Here is a 20,726-nt window from a genome sequence, read left to right as displayed (position 1 = left end):
GCGTAGCAGAAGGCTTTGAAGGTGGCTGAAGGCGCCGGCGTCCTCGTAGCAGTCCTGCTGTAGGCTTGTCGACGGCGGGCGAAAAGACTCCAATAATCCAGAGGATCCAGCGAAGAGAAGGTCTTTGCTGAAGGAGATTAAATCTAAAGAACTCTCATGACGGGGCACCTAATATATAGCCTTAGTCACACCCATCTTGGCGGGCTCTGAGCGCGCGAGCGCGAAGCGCGCTCATTGGTCACGCGTTCAGAGTCGCCCCGTCATTGGTTCGAGCAAGTTGCCGCAGCACAGCCAATGACCGAGTTGCCTCGCTCATTGCTGTCTGCTGTGCAGCTGCAATGCGTTTTACATAAAGACTTCAATATTTCTCGAGAAACTTACGCAATAGGAGAGACCTCTCGAAAGGGAACCTTTGTGTGTGTGTGTGTGTGTGTGATTTCTTTCTTCAAACTATAATTCCAATATCAGTGGCAGTCCTAGGATGTGATGTTTTGGGGGCATTTTGAGCTTTATGCTGGGCAACTATTTATCTCGTCAGACCGGGGGGGGTTCTGTTGGACCCCATTGATCGTGTTTCAGCATTGGTCCAGAGGACATCAGAAGTTTCACAAAGAAAATCTATGGGGGCAAGAAGCAGCTTACAACTGCTTTTTATGGTAATACTTTCAAAACAATGTGCTAGTTGAGTCAAAATTGTCAGTTAAAAACACCCTGGAATGTTCCTTAAAAGTCAGATCCTTCTTTTAGATGTTCCAATGGAAAAATAAGAAAACACATACAATTTTCTCTTTTTACTTTATTCATTGTGCACAGATGCGTTTCCAAGACCATAGACAAATAGGCAACTTCAGTTCATGAAACTTTATTCAATCATAATACCTGAATCAAACCGAGAGGAACTGTATAGTTCCACACTAAATGCTGCAGACATGAGCCCTGTAGTTTTGACTGTATTTGAGAGCTGGGTCTATTCTGGTTAAAGAGTAAGTTTATGCAAAGATTATGTAGAAGACGAATTCTTAAGAAATACTAGGAAAGAACAATGCGTATGTTTTTCTACAAAACTAAAAAAAAAAGACAATAAGATTGTTTGCCTGGGTACAGGACACTGTTCTTCAAATATACTGAACAGTCACGACTGCAGGTGAAAGTCTTAGTTGTTTAACAAATGTCAGAAAGAAACGTTCTAAAAATCTTCTGTTCCATCACAACTCTAAAGCACTGTAGTGTAGTTTTTATTGCGCTCAATAATTAATAAATAAGAGGCCTTTTCATTAAATCCTTTTTGGCAATTTTTTTTTTTTTTAGTTAACACATGGAAGACCCTCATACATGCAACATCGTTAACAGACAGTAGCATTGCTTTAGGAAATATACTGCTCACCAATGTATTTCACTTTTGGTGATGATTTCCCAAATGATATGTTTGCATATATCTAAAAAGGGAGTAGCATGTAAAAACAAATCTTCTTTAAGGAACATTGAATATTGTATATCACAAGAACTGCCTGTACATCCAAAATTAATACAATAAATCTAGAGAAAAATATAAAACAGAACTTTCATGTACAAATGTAATCCATAGTGACAACATTTCAATGTTTCTTTAACACTCAAGTCTAACAAATACATGGACATTGAGTGTGGTAGGGAGTACTGATCTTGGGTCAATTTGTGGTAACAAGTGTAACCAGAAGTGAGATCAAAGACTTGAAATGGAATCAAAATAAATATGACTGCTTCCTACTGACAGTGTAAAGAATCCAGACAAATGCATTTAGAAACGTTATGATAAGATGTTGTTGTTCATACATTCACACACCCTACCACATAGTTCATAATTGAATATATTAGTAGATCTGTTTAGAAAACAACTGTACATGGGCTTTTGTGTAGTAAAATACCTTTTCAGTGAGTAAAAAGCAAATGTGAGTCATTAAAAAAATACCCCTTCAATATGCCTAAAACACCCCAGCAAAAAATGTCATTAGATGTGAGAATCGGTCTCTGTATAAACTAGGAAAATAGTGGAATAAGTTTCTTAAATCTCATAAAGCTTATAAAACACCTTCATGACCAACCAAGAGTTGAGCGAACAAGCTGAAGGAGGAATTTCTGCCAATTACAAATTAAAAGACATATCAATTATGGTTACAGAGTGATTACTGTCTCTCGGACCTCCTGTGAAGGCTTAAGTTTACTTCAGTTTCCCACATGCCAATATGCTCATTTTGTCATCGGGACAGAAATCATAGATCGTCCGCGTGCAGCCTTGTTTTTCTAAAAACGTGGACAGTCCGCATCTTTGTACGTTGCCAGCACATGTGTCTGGTGTGTGTGCTAAGAGCATCACAAAGCAGTTCTAGTGTGCATGCGTCAAACGTGTTTGTTTTGGCTTGCAATCAAAAAAATAAAATGTACTTTGAGAGGCTGAGCACTCAACCGTGCACGAACACAGAAAATGTCGCATTACTCACATGAACGCAAGTTTACACACAAATTTATAATCCAGCGGTCAAATTCATGCGAGCAATGAGAGGCGAAAAATATATTTGCGTTGTACGTGTCTTATTAGTGTTCTGGAGAAGAGTCATCACATTTGAGATGCCAGAGGGCGAGTAAATCATGAGAGAATTTTTTTTTGGGTGAACTATCACTTTAAGCCTCAGACCTCCACACCCATCAAGTTGACATGTTTGATTTCAATCTAAATCACTCTGCACATATGGAAAATAAAACATCTCACATCAGCTCTGATTATACACAATCACCGTGTGGACAATTAACAAGTGGCTAGAAATGAATAGTACTAAAAAAAATATATGGGACAATCTTTTCAATAAGTATTAAATAATACCAGCTTGATAACCTGTTTCAAAAGTATTTGGCAACATCATTTGTTAATCCGGTTAACAAATAAAAATACCCTTACATCAAAGCTTTGAATCTGCACTTGAACCTTAAAGATATAACATCAATTGGCCATGTACAGAGCAAAAACATTTTTTGTTTCCAAATACTTTTAGGGATCAATGTAGTTTAACTATTGAACCCCTAAGAGGACAGGGAGGGAAGTAATTTCTTAAATAGTTTTGCATTCCATCACAATAGTTTGCATTAACTCGCAATAACTTGATTCCTCACAAGAAGTTTCTCTCGCAACACGTTTTGCATTCCCTCACAATATCATTGTCTATCCCCAATGAAAATGTACTATGGTTTTACTACTGGAACCATATTTTAACCATTATATTTGTAATAAACCCACAGGAAAACCAAAATTAAACCACCCATTTCGCCTAAAAGAACATGGTTAATACAGTTTTTACAATGCGAACACCAGGTTTAATTTGTTGTACATGTATGGTATTTAAAACAAAGTTTTCAGACATTGTTACAACAGTCATGGTTACTGTAAAACCTTTGTATATTTTATGGTTATTCTTTTACTACAAATACCATGTCGAACTGTAGTGAAACTATGGGTGTGCACAAGCAATCGATTAATCGAGTACACGTTCAGCTTTAAATATTCGGCTAGTATAAACACTACTCAAATATTGCAAATTTTATTTTCCGGGCAACTTTTGTGGGCAACAATTAAACTGCTTTTTTGATATTACACCTAGTGTTGTCAAAAATATCGATATTTCGATAAATATCGATACTGAAATATCTGAACGGTACCAATACTAATTTCCCCAAGTATCGATACTAGCCGAGCTGTCACTTTCACTTCTCTCCAAAGGCGCGTTGACAAACACCACACACACACACTCGCACTCCTCTCATTCGCTCTGGTTAAATAGCAAAAGTGAAGTGAATGTAAAGATGGCGAGTGCATGCGGCGCCCCCGCGACCAGTTTTGTTTGATAAAGAACACAGCAGGAGTGCTATCTGGAAATATTTTTAATATGAAGCCAGACATCAAGTCTCCCGGAAGTTCCGGGAGTCTCCCGCATATTGATAGCTTCTCCCTGATGCCCGCAATTTAGTTCAAATCTCCCGGAATCTATAGAGACAGAACATACTGCACGCATAACATAGATAGCGCGCACACAACATACATAGCGCGTGCACGGCAGAGAGGGAGAGAGCGAGAGACCTTATGAAAGCTAGTCAACCCCAACCCCCCTGACGTTTAAGTATCTTTTGTTGACATTGAGATTGGATTTGATTTGACTTGGAAATACAAAAGATTGCACTTTTTATTTACTTGCACTTTATTGGTTTTTGAATGTATGGCAATCTGAGAGGCTTTTGAACAAGTGCAATACCTCAGGACATTTTGTTCATGTAAAATATACCTCATTGTGATGTTCTAGACAGTTCTACCCTCTTAATATTGTGGCAGTTTTTTTCTCTGTGGTATCGAAAATCGATATTTTTCAAGGTATCGTATCGAAGTTAGAAATTCTAGTATCGTGACAACACTAATTACACCTTAAAAAGGACTATTTCACCCCAAAATGAAAATTGTAAAGTGTTACACTACTTAGTGTAACAGAGATGCAAAGATGAATTGGTGCCACTGTGGAAATGTGACACTAGTAAAAGGAATCATTCACCCCAGAAGTCAATTCTGTCATGGTTTAAAGTGACTATTGCTTCAGAAGACTGGGAACGTATGTTTATGTGTTACTGCAAATGTTCGCTTTTTTTTTTGTTGTTGTTGTGGCATTTTTGCTTCTAGATGTCGTTAGTTAAATTCTTAATTTCAAGTAACTGATTACTCGTTTTTTTATGTGTCCAAGTACTGAATGCAAATATTTTTGTTAAGGAATGCAAACTATTGCAGAAATACATCAGAAAGTAAATTCCCTCCCTGTCCTCTAAGGGGCTCCATAGTGAACATGGAAGACAAAAATAAAACTAGAATTCACTTATCTAATTTCATAATGCACAATCCATTGGAAAAGCAAGCATCCACAGGGTCAATTCCACAAAACTGTGAATAGCTGTTGATAGATCTTCATGCCATAAAATCACAACAGGAGCACCATTTTAATCTTTGGAAACAACCATTTTAGTATCGCAGTTCCACATCTATACTCCACCATATCCTTACTTGAAGACGCTTGTGGAATTTGGGATATCTGATTCAGACCTTTGGGTGTTCCCACACAGTACACATTGAAATGGTCGCCTGTTAAAACCTAAAGCAGGGATGTTCAAGTCCTGTTAGTGGTGACCTTCCAGAACAGTGATCAGCAAGAGCTGGATGAAGCAGCCGTTAAGGATCTCTTTTACAAATGCATCAGAAATATCCTGAGTAATTTGGTAATGCTGGTGAACTTTTGGAATGGAAGAAAAACAACAACTCATTGTCGGCAAATCATGAAGGACAACTTGTGTCAATCGCAAAGGCACCTTTGACAACATCAGAGCAAAACCCTGCTCTCCAGTATAAGCGTTTCAAGGGCAGATTCACAGCTTGCGGCATGAATTGGTTGTAAGTCACAACCTCTTTCAATCCTCTTTCAGTATAATGGACTTTCAAATACGCAACAATCCAGTGTCCACTCGTTCAGCTTGGCGTCCCCTACATTCTCAGCCTCAGTCAACAGGCCCCTGAAAGATCAACTTGGCCCACTTTTGTGTCAGATTGAGTTGGGTTGCACAAAACGGGCATGCGGCATGGAAAGCGTGGGTTCCGTGCGGTAAAGGAATTTCCGCCCAATAGCGGGCTGACTTTTCAGAGCACACATGGCCACAGGGTACGAAGGCATATGTTGGTGCACCCGTATCCACATAAAAGGCTGGTTCACACCCAAGCCAGAGTGGTACGTAGGGGCCCACAGCTCTACACATTGGACACTCTCTCTGAGCATTGGGGTCTTGCTCAGAGCGGTGGCCCCAGTCGTGGTAGCCGTGAACGTGGCCACAGGCCAGGTAGACCCAGGGCTGCTTGTCCTCCTGAGAGGGGCCGCTAGTCAGGGAACGGCTACAGCGCTGCATGCTGGGAAATGCCAGGGTGTTGAGGCCCACGGGACACTGAGGTCGGGCAGCATTCAGCTCCTGCCGCAAGGCCTCCAGGTGCTTCTGAGTGGGGGTGTGGAAAAGCCCATCAGCTGTGCGCCAGAGCAGTGTGGCTCCACAGAGGTCAACCAGAGACCCATCCTGCAGTACATTACTCTCGTTCTCCACCTGAACAGCACACAAAAACATATGAGGACAATGCATTCATTACAGATTTTTTTATTTTATTTTTTTAAATACAAAGCCATGCTATAATGCAAATACAGCCATGGCATTGTTAGTGACTATATTTACAATGTAACAGCCTCAAGTTCCTTATTTTTATGTAGAAATTGTTTCATTAAAGCAATACTAACACCACAAATTTTCATTGTTAAATTAAAAATCCAAATGTTATTTTACTTAGCAAATATATTAAGTGCAACGCTTCGGCTAGAAAAACAGAGACTTATGTCTCCCTCAACTTGTGTACATTTGTATTTAGCTTGTGTTTTAACTAGGGTATTTTCAACAATATGCAGAACCACTTTCTACCTCCAGAGGGAGCTAGAGTTGCAAACACTTGAATTACATTCCTCTGAATTACTAAACAAATAACTAGGGGTCCGAACCCACTCCTTCCCCTCTTTAAGGTGTCAGATATTCTAAAAACAGTGGCTTTAGCTTCCCTCTTTCCAAATGAGAGCATGAAGCTTTCAGACAAAATAAAATTGTATGAACTTTTCCAACACACACACACACACACACACACACACACACACACATATCGATATCAAGATATATTTAATTTCATGGTTACCATGCAAAGTAACATAGTACAGTACTTAGAGGAACTAAATGAAAGCATAACAAATTGCAGGTGAAAAAGGTCTATTCAAAACAAAAGTGAAGCAAAAGAAAAAGCATTCCGGTCATTCACATGCTTTAGAAGCAAGATATATTGCATTAGAACAATACAGACTTGACTGCTTTAACTCAACATGAAACTGTACTCTGTCTTGCAACTAATTTTACTTCCGCAATGTGACATATTTGAGTATTTTTAATATTCACCACAACAGTGTTATTATAGCTAATGAAAACAAACTAAAATCATTTGTTAACTAAAATTAATAACAAAAAAATATTAGGGGTGTAACGATACACTAAGCTCACGATTCTGTATGGTTCAAGGTTCGATACTTTAATTTGTAATTTATTTTCAAAATATTTGCATTCCACGAATGCTAAAAACTAAATGTAAAACTACTTTGCAAAGATGTCCGGCCTTTGATCACTCTCTTTGTCATGTGCTGCTCATGGAGTTTGTCGTTGTGGTGACGTTGCACATCCAGAATCATATTGGACATTTTGGAAGGTGTATATAGTTCTTTAAAAGTATTTACATACAGTTCATGTTTTATTTGTAATCTTTTTGTCACGCACTCGTGTAACAGGAAAACCAAAATGATACCATACATGCGACTTAAGAGGATGGGACCAGTGTTGCCAACTACTTTCAATGAAATGTAGCGAAACGAAGGTCGCTAAAGGGGTCTGAAATGTCACTAAATCTAGCGACAAAGTCACCAAGTTGGCAACACTGGATGGGGCATCATCCATATCCACATCAGTTTCAGTCGCACTCATTATTCAACACCTTTCTGGCAGCAGCTGCTAGTGTGATATGAAGGGACACTGTTCATGTCACCTCGTGACATAGGACATTGCACATCATGCGTATAGGAGAGGACAAAACAAAAATAAAATAATTCAGTCTCCAGGACACATATCGTAATTTTTTGAACCACGATACAAAATATATTGTTACACCCCTAGATATTGCCAAAAAATTTGTTATACTAGGGTGAATATGGGTAAAGTGGGCCACGTTTGGAAAGGTTACATTTCTTGATGTCTTCTAAGCAAAAATGAGGAAACATTCAAAACTGAGAAGTAAAACCTTTGAAAACCCTCTTTTGCCCAAAGCACAGACTTTTTTTAAGCAGTACTGGTAAAGTGGGACAGAGGAAAAATTATTCTCTAGAAAAATCTACAAAGTATTCAGATTTAATTTTAACATATTTCTTACTTTCACATCAGAATATTAAGTTAACTTGTACTTTTTTATAACATTAACAAGATTTACTTCAAATTTCTGTCATTTTCTTTACATTGCTTTTCCCACCCGTGAAATGAAATGAGTTCTGCCACACATCCTAAATTAAACTCATCATGCCATCCCGACTTTCTCCTGCTGAACACAATCTAAGATTTTTAGAAGAATATTTAAACTCTGTAGGTCAATAAAATACAAGTCAACAGGGTCCAAAACTTTGAAGATCCAAAAAACACAAAGGCAGCATAAAAGATACCCATAAGTGGTTTAATCCATGTCTTCTGAAGTGATCAGATCTGTTTTGGGTGAGAACTGACCAAAATATAAATCATTTTTATATTTTCACATCTGGGATGACATGAGGGTGAGTAAATTAGATTATTTTCAATTTTGGGTGAACTATCCATTTGATAGTTTATTCCCCAAAGATTAGTTTAGTAATGATTTATAATCATTTAAGGCAATACATATGGATACAATGGGGATCAAGCTTAAATATCCTTTGTCAATTTACCCATTTTCACCCTATATTATAAAATTTGTAAAATTTGCGACACAAAATTTGCAACATAATTTACACTAGTAAACGCTCAGATTTGGCAGCCATAATTTCTTTTTAAAAAATACTATAAAATAAAAACCAACTAAACTGAAAATAACAAACTGTTAAAACTAAACTAATGACAAATTTAATATAAAATAGAAATAAAAACTCTAATAACCCTGAACCAGAAAAGAAAAAAAGCAGGGCAGCACTTGATTATCCATTGGGAATGATTGGATTATGAAAGTTGAGTTTCATACCAGAATGGACCAGGTAGTTGCAGGGGAAGGGTCGAAACATTTTTGTTGGTTAACTTTATTTTCATGGCCACACAATTAAATTTGAGCTTGAAATATACAATAAAACAGAAAAGTGGCTATATTCTGCACTAAACTGAGCAGCCACAGCTGAATTACTAACCAGTTTGCCTCGAGTTTGAGCGGATCGTGTATCTCTCAGCGTGTAAGCATCTCCACACACTGATATCTCCCTCCACACACCGGGTTTGGACTCCTTGGTGAACCCGCCCCGTGGGTGCATGACTAGCACACCATTGGTTGTCAGCCCATCCATATGACCATCCGGATTCTTCCACTTGGCTGCTTTCTCCTACAGGGACACTTAAATTACTATACAAACAAAAAAATGTGTGTACTTCAAACTTTTCTTAGTTACACATGGGTGATTAATTCCAGAAGGCCGGACACAACTAGATTTACCAGGTTCATTTAGATTAGTTTCAATGGATCAGCAGAAGTGGATACTTCCCAAGATAGCATATACATCTTTATAGTAAAAGCTTAAAGCATTTACTTTCATGTTAATAAGAAGTGGATCCAAAAAGGTATTTCCATAGCAAGAACAGGCAATAACACTTACTCCGAGGAATATATTTTTGGAGGAATCAAAGCCTGCGGCGTAGATGCGCGCTGTGTAGGGTGGGTTACGTTCACACACCACGCGGCAGGCAAAGCGGGAGATGGTGCTTTGAGTGATAGGAGTGTCTTCGCTCTCCCCGCCCCCTGACACCGTGTCTGTCACCACAAAGTCAATGGGGCCCTCAGTCGATCGTCCGATCTAAAACATGAAATAAAGTTTTCCATCTTCTGCTTAAAACCTCAAAATGCTACCAACTGTCTGACAAATTAAAAACCGTATTGCATGTCATTTACAACAGTGTACTCTATTGACATTACCGAAGGCATGCTGTAAAAACACAGACAATGCCAATTTGCAAACCTCAATATGTATACATACTCAATTAATATGACACGTGAAAATGGCGCAAAGCAGCCCAAATTGCACATGAAAAATCTGCAATTTGTTCTGCATCAGCTATCCACATACTGTAGGTTTTAACAAGGTTTCTTCAGTCCTTGAGAAAATACTAAATTCAGTACATGCCATCTGAAAAATCTTGTTTTATTGATGGTCATAAGTTTATTTGCATGTTAAACTTGCATGTTTATATGTTTTTCCATTCCAATTTGTTCAGAGCAGAAACCGTATTGTTTTGTTCCGGTACCAGTGTTCCGCAGCCTTCTTTCCAAATGGAAACTTGTTGTTCTAACATTCTTTTTAAAATGACAGCACTCTGTGCTAAGGCTGGGAGATATACCAGTTGCAGTGTTGCTAGGTCTCACAAGAGAAACAAGGCACCTGCTTTGGAAAAAACAGCTCAAAATAAGAGACTTAACTCATCCAAGATAAGCCATTACATTTTTACCCACGTGGACATTTTTGCAATAGAAATCATAAGCATAGTATACAGTAGCCAACAAATGCATCCTTAATATTAAATATATCCCTCAAAATATTTCCCCTGCATGCATGCATGCACACACTGCTTCGGCGTGTTTGGACTAAAGACAATATCTGGCTTGTTTTCCCATTAATGTATTAAATGATAATTATTAGGCTATTATTATTACTATTATTATTATCAAATTAATCGTACAAATAAATTGCTCTGTCACAGAGACACGTGTTTGAAGAAACACACTTTATTATATTAAGAACAGATGACAGAAAAGCAGTCTATGCGCACGCATGTTTGTACGGTGGCGTGCAGTCTCGTGGAACACGCGCATGTAAAAGGTTCACTCGGTTTCGTTCTTATGATTTTTTTTTTTTTTCCCCAAGAACAGAATCATCTATGAGTGCTGCAAATGGCCTCAGACATCTCAGCTCAGCATTTTTACAATTATAATTGTTTTTATGTCTTTATTAGTGCAAGTAATTTTCTGCCTGCATGCCTAGATACTTGCCTGAAAGTAAATGGTTAAATTGCCAACAAATTCATCAGTCAACTAACAAAAGACAATGTCTCTATGTGACTTCTGCAGTTAATCCAGGATTGACTTCAAAAAAGACATTAGTCATTAATCTTACAGTTCATACAAAATCTTTGTTTAAACACTGACCCTTAACGCTTACTTAGTTTAATAATTTTAAACCACGACTTGCACTATACATAAGTAATATTTACATTATATTCATGATGTTAGTCAGAGGGGAACTGGCCCCCACAGTGAGTCTGGATTCTCCCAAGATTATTTTTCTCCATTAACCAACATCTTATGAAGTTTTGTGTTCCTTGACAGTCGCCTTTGGCTGCTCACTGGGGTTATAAAAACTATTATTTATTGAATAAATTTTATACACAATTTACAACCATATTTAAAAATCAAATTACACAATGACTCCAAGACTATATAGATATTACAGTTTAATTTACTGTTAATGCATAATCTTCTGTAAAGATGCTTTGAAACAATGCGCATTGTGAAAGGCGCAACACAAATAAAAATGACTTGACAACACACATACACATTTGGCAGACGCTTTGATCCAAAGTGAGTTACAGAGCCCTTATTACAGGAACAATCCCCCCGGAGCAACCTGGAGTTAAAGAGCAACATGCAGGTTGAATTTATAACTGAATTAATACTTTATATTGTCTGCAGAGGTCTTTTAAAAACACATATGTAGAAATTACTAATGAAATCTCATTTGATGTAGAGATTTTGATGAAAATGTGCTAGGCTCTGGAATACGCCTTTCCCGCTATAGCAACGTCATATGACGTAGGGCGAGGCAAATAAAAGAGCTCATGGTCAGCTCTCTCATTGTTGGGTGTTGATGTAGTTAGAGCAGTAGTGAGAGACAGAACGTTTTAGATCGAGTTTTAGAGAAGCCATAATGGTAAATTATTGTGTTTGTGCTGGTTGCACGAATTCCAGCCTATCAGGACATCGTGTCCATCATTTTCCTTCTAGGAAAAACAAGGCTTTTCGGTCTTGGGTGCGTTTTGTGCAGGTGAAGAGAGCAGACTTCACTGCCGCGTCTGTTACCACACACTCGGTCGTTTGTGGCGCACATTTCACTCCGGAGAATTATCGACCTGGAGATTTGTTGGAGTCTCGGATGGGATTTCGGAGTAAGGACCACGTGAGGCTGATTACTGATGCGGTTCCCTCGGTGCACTCGATGGAATCAAGTCCACAGTCAAAGTTTACACCGGATTTTGGCGCAGGCGGGACTGGAGGACTAAGTGCTAACGTTAGCAGACATTCTGTGCAACGAAAACGAGCACTTAGCAGAGTAAGTCTTAATTTTTAATTATTTAATAATAGGAGGCTCATAATTATAGGCCTGTGGGCCATCATAGGCATGTTCGTCCACACCGGAGAACTGTTTCTTCATTCGCATCTATTGTAACCTGAGCTTGAACTTGACCAGACTCCCTCGGCCATCGTCACTTCCAGTTAGTGCTTTATAGACGCGGAAGTTATTTTAATCACAATTTCTCAAAATATCGTTAATGGCTAAATATTTATTACTCCAGTTCAGAAAATCTAGTTGTTTTATCATCAACATACACTATGCTATATAGGGTTGTCCAACCTGCATGTTGCTCTTTAAGTGCCTTGCTCAAGGACACAATGGTGGTGGCTGTGGGGATCGAACCGACAACCTTCTGATAACGGTTTAGTGCTTTAGCCACACACACAGGCAACACCTGTGCTGAGGGATCTATGAATATTTTTGCTTTAGTGATTGTGTTGAAAACGTAATTATTTAAAAAAAAGAAATATTAGAAATATATATATTTCTAAATTCAAAATTGCACGCCAAACGAAATGAATAAAATAACAACGTGATCAAAATTATATCGTGAAGGAGGGAAAAAAAAATGTATTTCACACACAATGTATTTTCCCGGATAATGAAATGCCCGACCGGTAGAGAATGCACAGATGAAGTAGGTTCTTTGCCAGAGAGATGTTGCCCTTTAAAGCCATCTTTCAAAAAGTTACACACATTTTAATTGAGCTTTATTTTATTTTTTATTTTAACTAAAGAGTGCAAAGTTTGAAATCAAGGTGTCTTGCTTTATGGGGTCAGCTTAACCCTAACCATGCTTAAATGAAAATTACCCCATAGTACCACCTAGCGTTCAACCAGCGGTAATATTGGTGTTCGTCAGTTTAAACGTGAACGATTTAAAAAGATAATACGGAAATAAATGTTTTTGACAAGATAGAAAAAGTTTAATTAAAAATCAAACTGAAACTGAAAACTAAAATAAGGTAAGCAAAACATTTCCAGGTTTTGAATATGCAGTTTATATCATGTTCAAAACAAATATGCCTAAATTCAGCATCAGTAAAAAGTTTTGTATGAGGCTAAGCAGTACTGTCCCTATAGTATTTTTCTCCACAGTAAACAGGACATGGGCCAAAAAAAAAAAAAAAGCCATGAATGTGCCGGGACTTGTTTGACAAGCCTATTTTAGTTTTTAAACAGGGATTGAAATTCCTAAGCATAGAGAGGTGCTTATTTCACTAAATCAGGTTTTTATATATATATATATATATATATATAGACACACACACACTGAAATAGTGTCTCCACTTTAGTTCCTTTTTATAGAGTGAGTTTTGTTTTTGTCCCAGTGAGTTTCTGCTTGTTCCTGCTTTTTCCTTTTCTGATATCTCTATGGCCCTTTCCTGCATACATGGACAAAAAAAAAACACACACTATCCTCGTATCGGAGCATGTGCCTGAAACAGTGACTTTCTCAGGGGGGGGGTTGAAATAACAGTATGCAAAAGCTGCAAAAATGCTGCAGATGTAGGCTGCTCACTAGGTTTTGGAACAGAGCAAGAGTATAATGTATGCAGATGGTTTTTTTTTTTTTGCAGAACAGTACCTGAAACATGTCTGTGTCTTTGTCATGGCTGTACTCCACCACCACTGTCTGGTTTCTGGACAGTGTGTAGGAGATGCTGTGCTGGCCCTTACAGTTCACTGCCTGTCACAAGACAATACAAACAAATGTTAGGAAGACTTTCATACAAGCACACAACAAAAAAATAATACTCATCTTAAAGTTTTACTTTTCCAACCGCATTAATAGATTTTCACATTAACTGAAGATAATGTGAGTGGTGCTCGGCTGCTTGGCCATGGAAAATTTGACACCATGATGATAGGGCATTGGGGGTTATTACCAGGGCATAGCTTTGCAGTGGCTTGGGTGTTACGAGTGGCTTTTAGCACAGTTTTAGGTAGTTAATGCTAACTGGTCAGAGTCGAAAGAGCCCCAAGTCTATGACATTTTAGATCCTGGATATGGCTTGGGGCCCTCCTTCACTGCAAATCTACAGAAATTAGTCACCAGTTTTAGAGTCTGCCAAGCAAAACCCATTATCTCAAGTTTGAACAAAAGTATTAGTGATGCTTGCCTTTTCCTTTGTTTAAGGTCATTGACCTTGTAAATGAATAGGTCTGTCCAAACTCTACATGCTTTTCACAGCAACAAACAGATATACTATACATGTATACAAACAGAGATGTGGGTATTACCATCCATGTAAACACACCCCATCAAACATTCATTACTCAGACAGCTGCCATATGCTGCTGCTGCTGCTTTGATATAAATAAATCATGTGAATCAAGCCAACAGTGTAATAACAGGCAAATATCACATGACTAACGACAACCAAAAAAAACAGGTTGGAGGTCAATTTATCAATTCAGTCCATATCAACTGATACAATGCAACAAATCAGACAAGTATAGATGATCTGAATTGTGATGTGAATTTAGAGATTGTGTGTAAACTGCAGTGTTTAGTTCATTTTCAAAAGGTGTTTCTCTCCCCCCCCCCCCTTCACTCTCTCCAACTCACCCCTTTTATCCTCTAATCTGTGATTTCCAAATTACCCACATCTCTATCATGTGTGCTCAAGAGGGAGTGGAAACTGGGTCATGGTTACTACACTAGTGTGCAACAATGAGGGATGAAAAAAAAAACTGCCGAGGGGAAGGTGGTTAGTTAAATAACCTAATGCAATTCAGTGTTTAAAGCTCAATGCATGCATGGACATTTAACACTGCTCTCCATGACAATGGAGGTCACTAGCAGTTCACACATGCATACTGAAATCCAACATTTCATGCCCCACATATGCCCTATAATAGCCCAACATAAATAGTTATGTTATGCGAGTCTGAAGTAAAGCTGGCCAATATATTGAATATGTATGAAGCATGTGAAATTAATTTCTTGTCTTAATAAAATTAAACATTATGAATATTGGAATGATTTATACTTGCTTTTCTATGGTGCAATTTTTTGGTGCACCTGTAATTTTTCACACAAATTTAAAAGCTAACCTTACACGCATAAAGTAGACTAATTGCAAAAAACTGGTCTCAATTTACAGAAAACTCCAAATTTCAGAGAAATATCACAACAATTAATAAATCACACACACACACACACACACACACACACACACACACACACACAAAAACAAAACAGTCAACTTCTAAGCATGTATTTTTGGTTCTGGTTTCTCCTGTCGCATATAGATTTGAAAAGTAGGTGGCACTTTAATACAACAGAGCAATCAAATTATAGAAATCCAGGCTTGGCTAATGCCCTTTGAATTAACATGACCTAACAATGAACAATTGTATTTTTATTGCCCAACATAAAGGTTAATAAATGCTAGGAGTTGGGGTTCGAGTCAAAATCTGAACTCTTTTGATGGACTTGTCACGGACTCCAGTCTTTGGGACTCCCAAGTCCAGCAGAGTCCATGGCATTTGATTTGTGATCAAATAAAATAAATAAACTAATACACATAATGAAACTGTTGTCAGTAGTACTAAATACATTAATACCTTTTAATTTTTGTTAAACGATCATCAGGGTTTTAGGTGCACAAGCAGTGCGTAGAACTGCCCTACGTTTTCTGAAAATGTATAATCATATCCTTGTTAAATGGCCCTAATATTAGCAGTGGGCTTTTCCAGTGTTTTTGGATGTAGCATTTGCAGTCAAGTCATGGGATGGAACTTCTCAGCGAGTGCTAAATACTACGGTGTTGACTCATTTTCCTAAACCAGTCAGCAGATAGGAGACAAAAAGAAATCTCAGTATATATCATTTCTTTTGATAGGGATCATTTTAGATTAAACAAAATTGAAAAAGGACAACTCAAAAATGAAGTAGAAATAAAATACAAAACAATAACAACTCTTGTTTTAATGACTTTATTCCATGTTTGAGTGGAGGGAAAAGCAACAAATAACTGAAATGTCAACAGAACTCAATAAGTAGTGCGTTGAAGGACAGTTTTGTCTTCATACAGCTAAAGCATAAGCTTTCATTCTGAAACCACTTTGGTGTTTGTTACATTTATATTGACAATTGTGTTTTAGTGGTGAAATTTAAAAAAGCTTAAATATTGATGTTGAGCTTATGGTTACAATTTGAATTCAGATTCATTTAAACTCTGCCTGTTATGGATTGTTTAAAAGACTCAGACTCGACTAAGGTGGACTCAAACCCAACACTATTTAAAAAAAAAAAAAAAATAATATATAAAAAATTGTTAGTTCCTGATACTTAATGCATTGTTAATGAATGGGACCTCATTTCAAGTGTTCCCAATGTTTTTTAATTTAATTATATAATGCCAATTAAATCAATCATAAAAACCATTTCATTAAAAAAAATTTTAGAAAAATTTAGAAAAATATCCATATTTATAACTTCAACTATAAAATCACATGCAATCAGAATTTAACATGCACCAACATTTAAACTCAGTTTTTCACAATTCCTGACATTTAATCATAGAAAACATTCTCTGTCTTGGGTCAGTTAGGATCACTACTTTAAGATTGTGAAATGTCAGAATAATAGTAGCGAGAATTATTTATTTCAGATTTTATTTCGGTCATCACATTCCCAGTGGGTAAGAATTTTACATAAACTTTGTTAGTACTTGGCAGCATTGCCTTTAAATTGTTTAACGTTGGTCAAATGTTTCGGGTAGCCTTCCACAAGCTTCTCACAATAAGTTGCTGGAATTTTGGCCCCTTCCTCCAGACAGAACTAGTGTAACTTCAACAGTTTTGTAGGCCTCCTTGTTCACACATACTTTTTCAGTTCTGCCCACATCTTTTCGATCAGATAGAGCTCAGGGCTTTGTGATGGCCAATCCAATACCTTTGGTTTGTTGTCCTCAAGCCATTTTGCCACAACTTCAGGTATGCTTGGGGTCATTGTCCATTTGGAAGACCCATTTGCGACCAAGCTTTAACTTCCTGGCTGATGTCTTGATGTTGCTTCAATATGTCAACATCATTTTCCTTCCTCATGATGCATCTATTGTGTGAAGTGCACCAGTCTCTCCTGCAGCAAAGCTGATGCTGCCACCCCCCTGCTTCACGGTTGGGATGGTGTTCTTCTGCATGCAAGCCTCACCCTTTTTCCTCCAAACAATCACAATGGTCATTATGGCCAAACAGTTACATTTTGTTTCATCAGACCAGAGGACATTTCTTCAAAACTTAAGACCTCTGTCCCCATGTGCACTTGCAAACTGTAATCTGGCTTTTTAAATGGCAGTTTTGGAGAAGTGGCTTCTTCCTTGCGGAGCAGCCTTTTAGGTTACATCGATATAGGACTTGTTTTACTGTGGATATAGATACTTGTCAACCTGTTTTCTTACAGCATCTTCACAAGGTCCTTTGCTGTTGTTCTGGGATTGACCTGCACTTTTTGCACCAAATTACATTCATCTCTAGAAGACTGAATGAGTCTCCTTCCTGAGCGGTATGATGGCTGTGTGGTCCCATGGAGTTTATACTTGCATACTATTGTTTGCACAGATGATCCTCCTAAGGATGAACCAGACTTGGAGGTCCACACTTTTTTTTTTTCTGAGATCTTGGCTAATTTCTTTGGATTTTTCCCATGATGTTGTTAAGCAAAGAGGCACCAAGTTTGAAGGTAGGCCTTAAAATACATCCACAGATACACCTCTAATTAGCCAAATCAGAATTTAACTGGCTGATTGCCTTTAAACAGCTTGGAAAATTATGTCAAGCTTTTAGGCACAGTTAACTTTGTGTATGTAAACTTCTGACCCACTGGAATTGTGATGTAGTCAATTAAAAGTGAAACAATCAGTCTGTAAATTATTAGAAAAACTTGTCATGCACAAAGTAGATGTCCTAAATGACTTGCCAAAACTATATATAGCTAATATAAAATCTGTGGAGTGGGTAAAAAATAAAGAATTTTAATGACTTCAACCCAAGTGTATTTAAACTTCTGACTTCAACTGTAAATATCTCCTTTTATTATTATGTTTTGTTATATTGGTGCATGTGACAAAATATATTCTACATCCTTAATATAAGGTATGTTTTCCACACCGTATTTTAAGTTTAAACCATATTTTACTATATATTTGTCTAATTGGCAGCAATGTCTATTTGGCCCAAATGATGGATCCTTTGCTGTGATATCGCTTAAATTTTTCCTCAGAAAAAAAATACATAAATCAATATGATTTATAGAATATTGTCTAAAAGCCACAAAATAGATTCCTACTTGGGTGTGTATGACCATTTATCCATTTAAATTTGGGCTGTTACTGTTGGTGATGTGTTTGTGCCCATACTGAAGTGGAACAAAGAGGCTTGTGGGTGAAACATTAGGCAGCTTTCCACCGTTACTGCCAAACCACAACAGGGGGTCCCATCCATCCCCCACATCCCACTCCTATTTTACAGTGGACCACAAAAGCTACAGAAAAGACTTTAAACAATAGACCTAGGAGATGCACCCAACGGGGCAGCAAGCTATAGAGAGCATCCATCTGTGAACTGGCTGAGCAGATTGAGCGCATGTTTTGTATTTGTAGTAAACACATGAGATAAGATGCTGCAGCCACAAACCTCAAGCCGCAGAATCTAACTCGACTGAAACCAGCATCAACACTTGACAGCTCACAAATGCAAGTGACAACACAACTCCAACCTCTGAAAAAACCTCCAAGACATCCATGAACAATCACACATTGTTCCAGGAATAGTTTAGTGACATTGTGTGAGCTATCTGAAAAGGAGTTCGCTGGCACGCCATTTATAATCAAATTCAACTTTAACATTACAATGATGCAGCTGCACTTTGTGACACTGTTGGGGAACTGCTCTTTTTCGGTTAACACATTCAGGGTGATGCCTTGAGCCACAGAAGGCCTTACACCTCAGAGTGCTCCGACCCCTTAAGAGCAGCATGATTCACAGATGACTGTGCGGAGCTATTTTCAGCTTTGACAAGGCACTGCGGACAGGTAATAAGCGGCCAACCGTAACAAAACGTTCCCAAAAATACAGCATGCCAGCGATTTCATGGTGAGAAGAAACATTCCTTGTGTTTCTGTGTCCTCATATAAAACAAACATCTCAGAAATGTTCTTCCTTCTTAAATTAGATTATATATAAAAAAAGAAAATGACCCAAGGATAACCCCTAAGCCCAAACCTAGATGAAGGTAAAGTTTGAGAGGTTAAGAAGGATAAAGGATGTTTGCGCATTTGAAAATGAGGTGGCACAATGCCACAGCTATTCTGAGCCTGTGATCCAATGTAACTTCAGAGTTCTGCACTGTTGACAGTGGTTCAAGAACAATTGGTCTCTTGTAGGAGACCCCTTTTCTTTTTATTGTTGTCCTAAGTACAGCACTTTAAAAAAAAGGTCACTCTACCTGGAAACATTTTGGAAAAATCAGTGCAGGAAACTTTAGAACTTTTACAAAGAACTATTATCTACTGTTGTGATGGTTGATTATTTTCAACAATGAAAATTAATTTCTGTCTTTTGTATACATTTTCCTGTCAAGTATCTTTTACTTTGTGAATTCCATTTAGAACAGGCTATTAGGGTTGCACTATTGGTCCTGCACCATTCATTCAATGGATTTCAATAAATAAACCTGTATTCGTTGAAGGTGAATGCAAGTCATGTTCTATATTTAATATACAATGCTGATAATGAAAGGTGAGCACATTGCAGATAAATACCTCTTTTCAGCAGAAATTTGCATCAGATTTGGAATAGATCAAGTATCGGTCACATACAATTTTTTGAAGGTTGGTTTCTTTTTAAAATTCTCATTTAAACGTCAGTGAAATTACTCGTTCTACATATCGCTTGTCACAACGCATTCTGGGACTGCCTTCACCAAAAGGACACAGAATTTGGCCAAGCTAGGGTTAACACCAAATTTGGGTAAATTTGGTTCCAATACCAATCAAATTGCACAATCCTCGATACAAATGGTAAAAATAGGTAATATGGTATTGAACACTCATTTAGCCCATTTAAAAATAATAAAATCTTTTAAACAGCCACGTTTACGAAGCAGCAGAATATGGTTGTCAGTCCTGTATTGGAGTGCCTAGTATGGTTACAGTTACAATTAAATTCACAAATTTACGAGTGTGACAACGGCATTCTATAATCGAACCGACACTTGTACATTTTCAGGACTCACAGCCACATTTTAAGGCAAACCTGGACTGTGTGAACGGAACCGCAAATGGAGAACTTCTGGTAGTTGTCAGTCACATAGTATGAGCCATGGTGCACCATACATGCACATGTTTTTCCATGTGCGGTTACAACTCAGAGATATGAGCAGTGTGTCATCCTAAGATCCAGCCGCTGTGTTCCACAGGAGCGGTTCAAACAAATCTTTTTTTTTTTATAAACTTGGTACCGAAGTAC

At 37.8% G+C, this 20,726-nt stretch overlaps 1 protein-coding gene across 2 annotated transcripts in view; it reads right to left on the bottom strand.

Annotated features, from left to right (window-relative positions):
* Nucleotides 1-789: 789 nt before the first annotated feature.
* The window catches only part of LOC127662192 (E3 ubiquitin-protein ligase pellino homolog 2-like), a 40,525-nt gene continuing 20,588 nt past the window's right edge, over nucleotides 790-20,726 (bottom strand). The window contains exons 3-7 of one of the 2 annotated variants that reach the window (XR_007972863.1): nucleotides 13,837-13,938; nucleotides 9,501-9,698; nucleotides 9,042-9,230; nucleotides 4,444-6,147; nucleotides 790-3,625 (exon numbers count right to left, since the gene is read on the bottom strand). Coding sequence is in view for 1 of the 2 variants with exons in the window: in XM_052153283.1 (XP_052009243.1) it covers nucleotides 5,557-6,147; nucleotides 9,042-9,230; nucleotides 9,501-9,698; nucleotides 13,837-13,938 (1,080 nt within the window). In the remaining variant the exon portion in view is untranslated. Of the gene's footprint in view, nucleotides 3,626-4,129; nucleotides 6,148-9,041; nucleotides 9,231-9,500; nucleotides 9,699-13,836; nucleotides 13,939-20,726 lie in introns of those variants that run through there. The other variant, XM_052153283.1, reaches the window with a different exon arrangement.

The sequence above is a fragment of the Xyrauchen texanus genome, chromosome 22 (assembly GCF_025860055.1).
Source record: "Xyrauchen texanus isolate HMW12.3.18 chromosome 22, RBS_HiC_50CHRs, whole genome shotgun sequence".
Lineage (NCBI taxonomy): Eukaryota > Metazoa > Chordata > Actinopteri > Cypriniformes > Catostomidae > Xyrauchen > Xyrauchen texanus.
The sequence above is the reverse complement of the archived record's forward strand: the minus strand, read 5'-3'. Positions and strand labels throughout refer to the sequence as shown.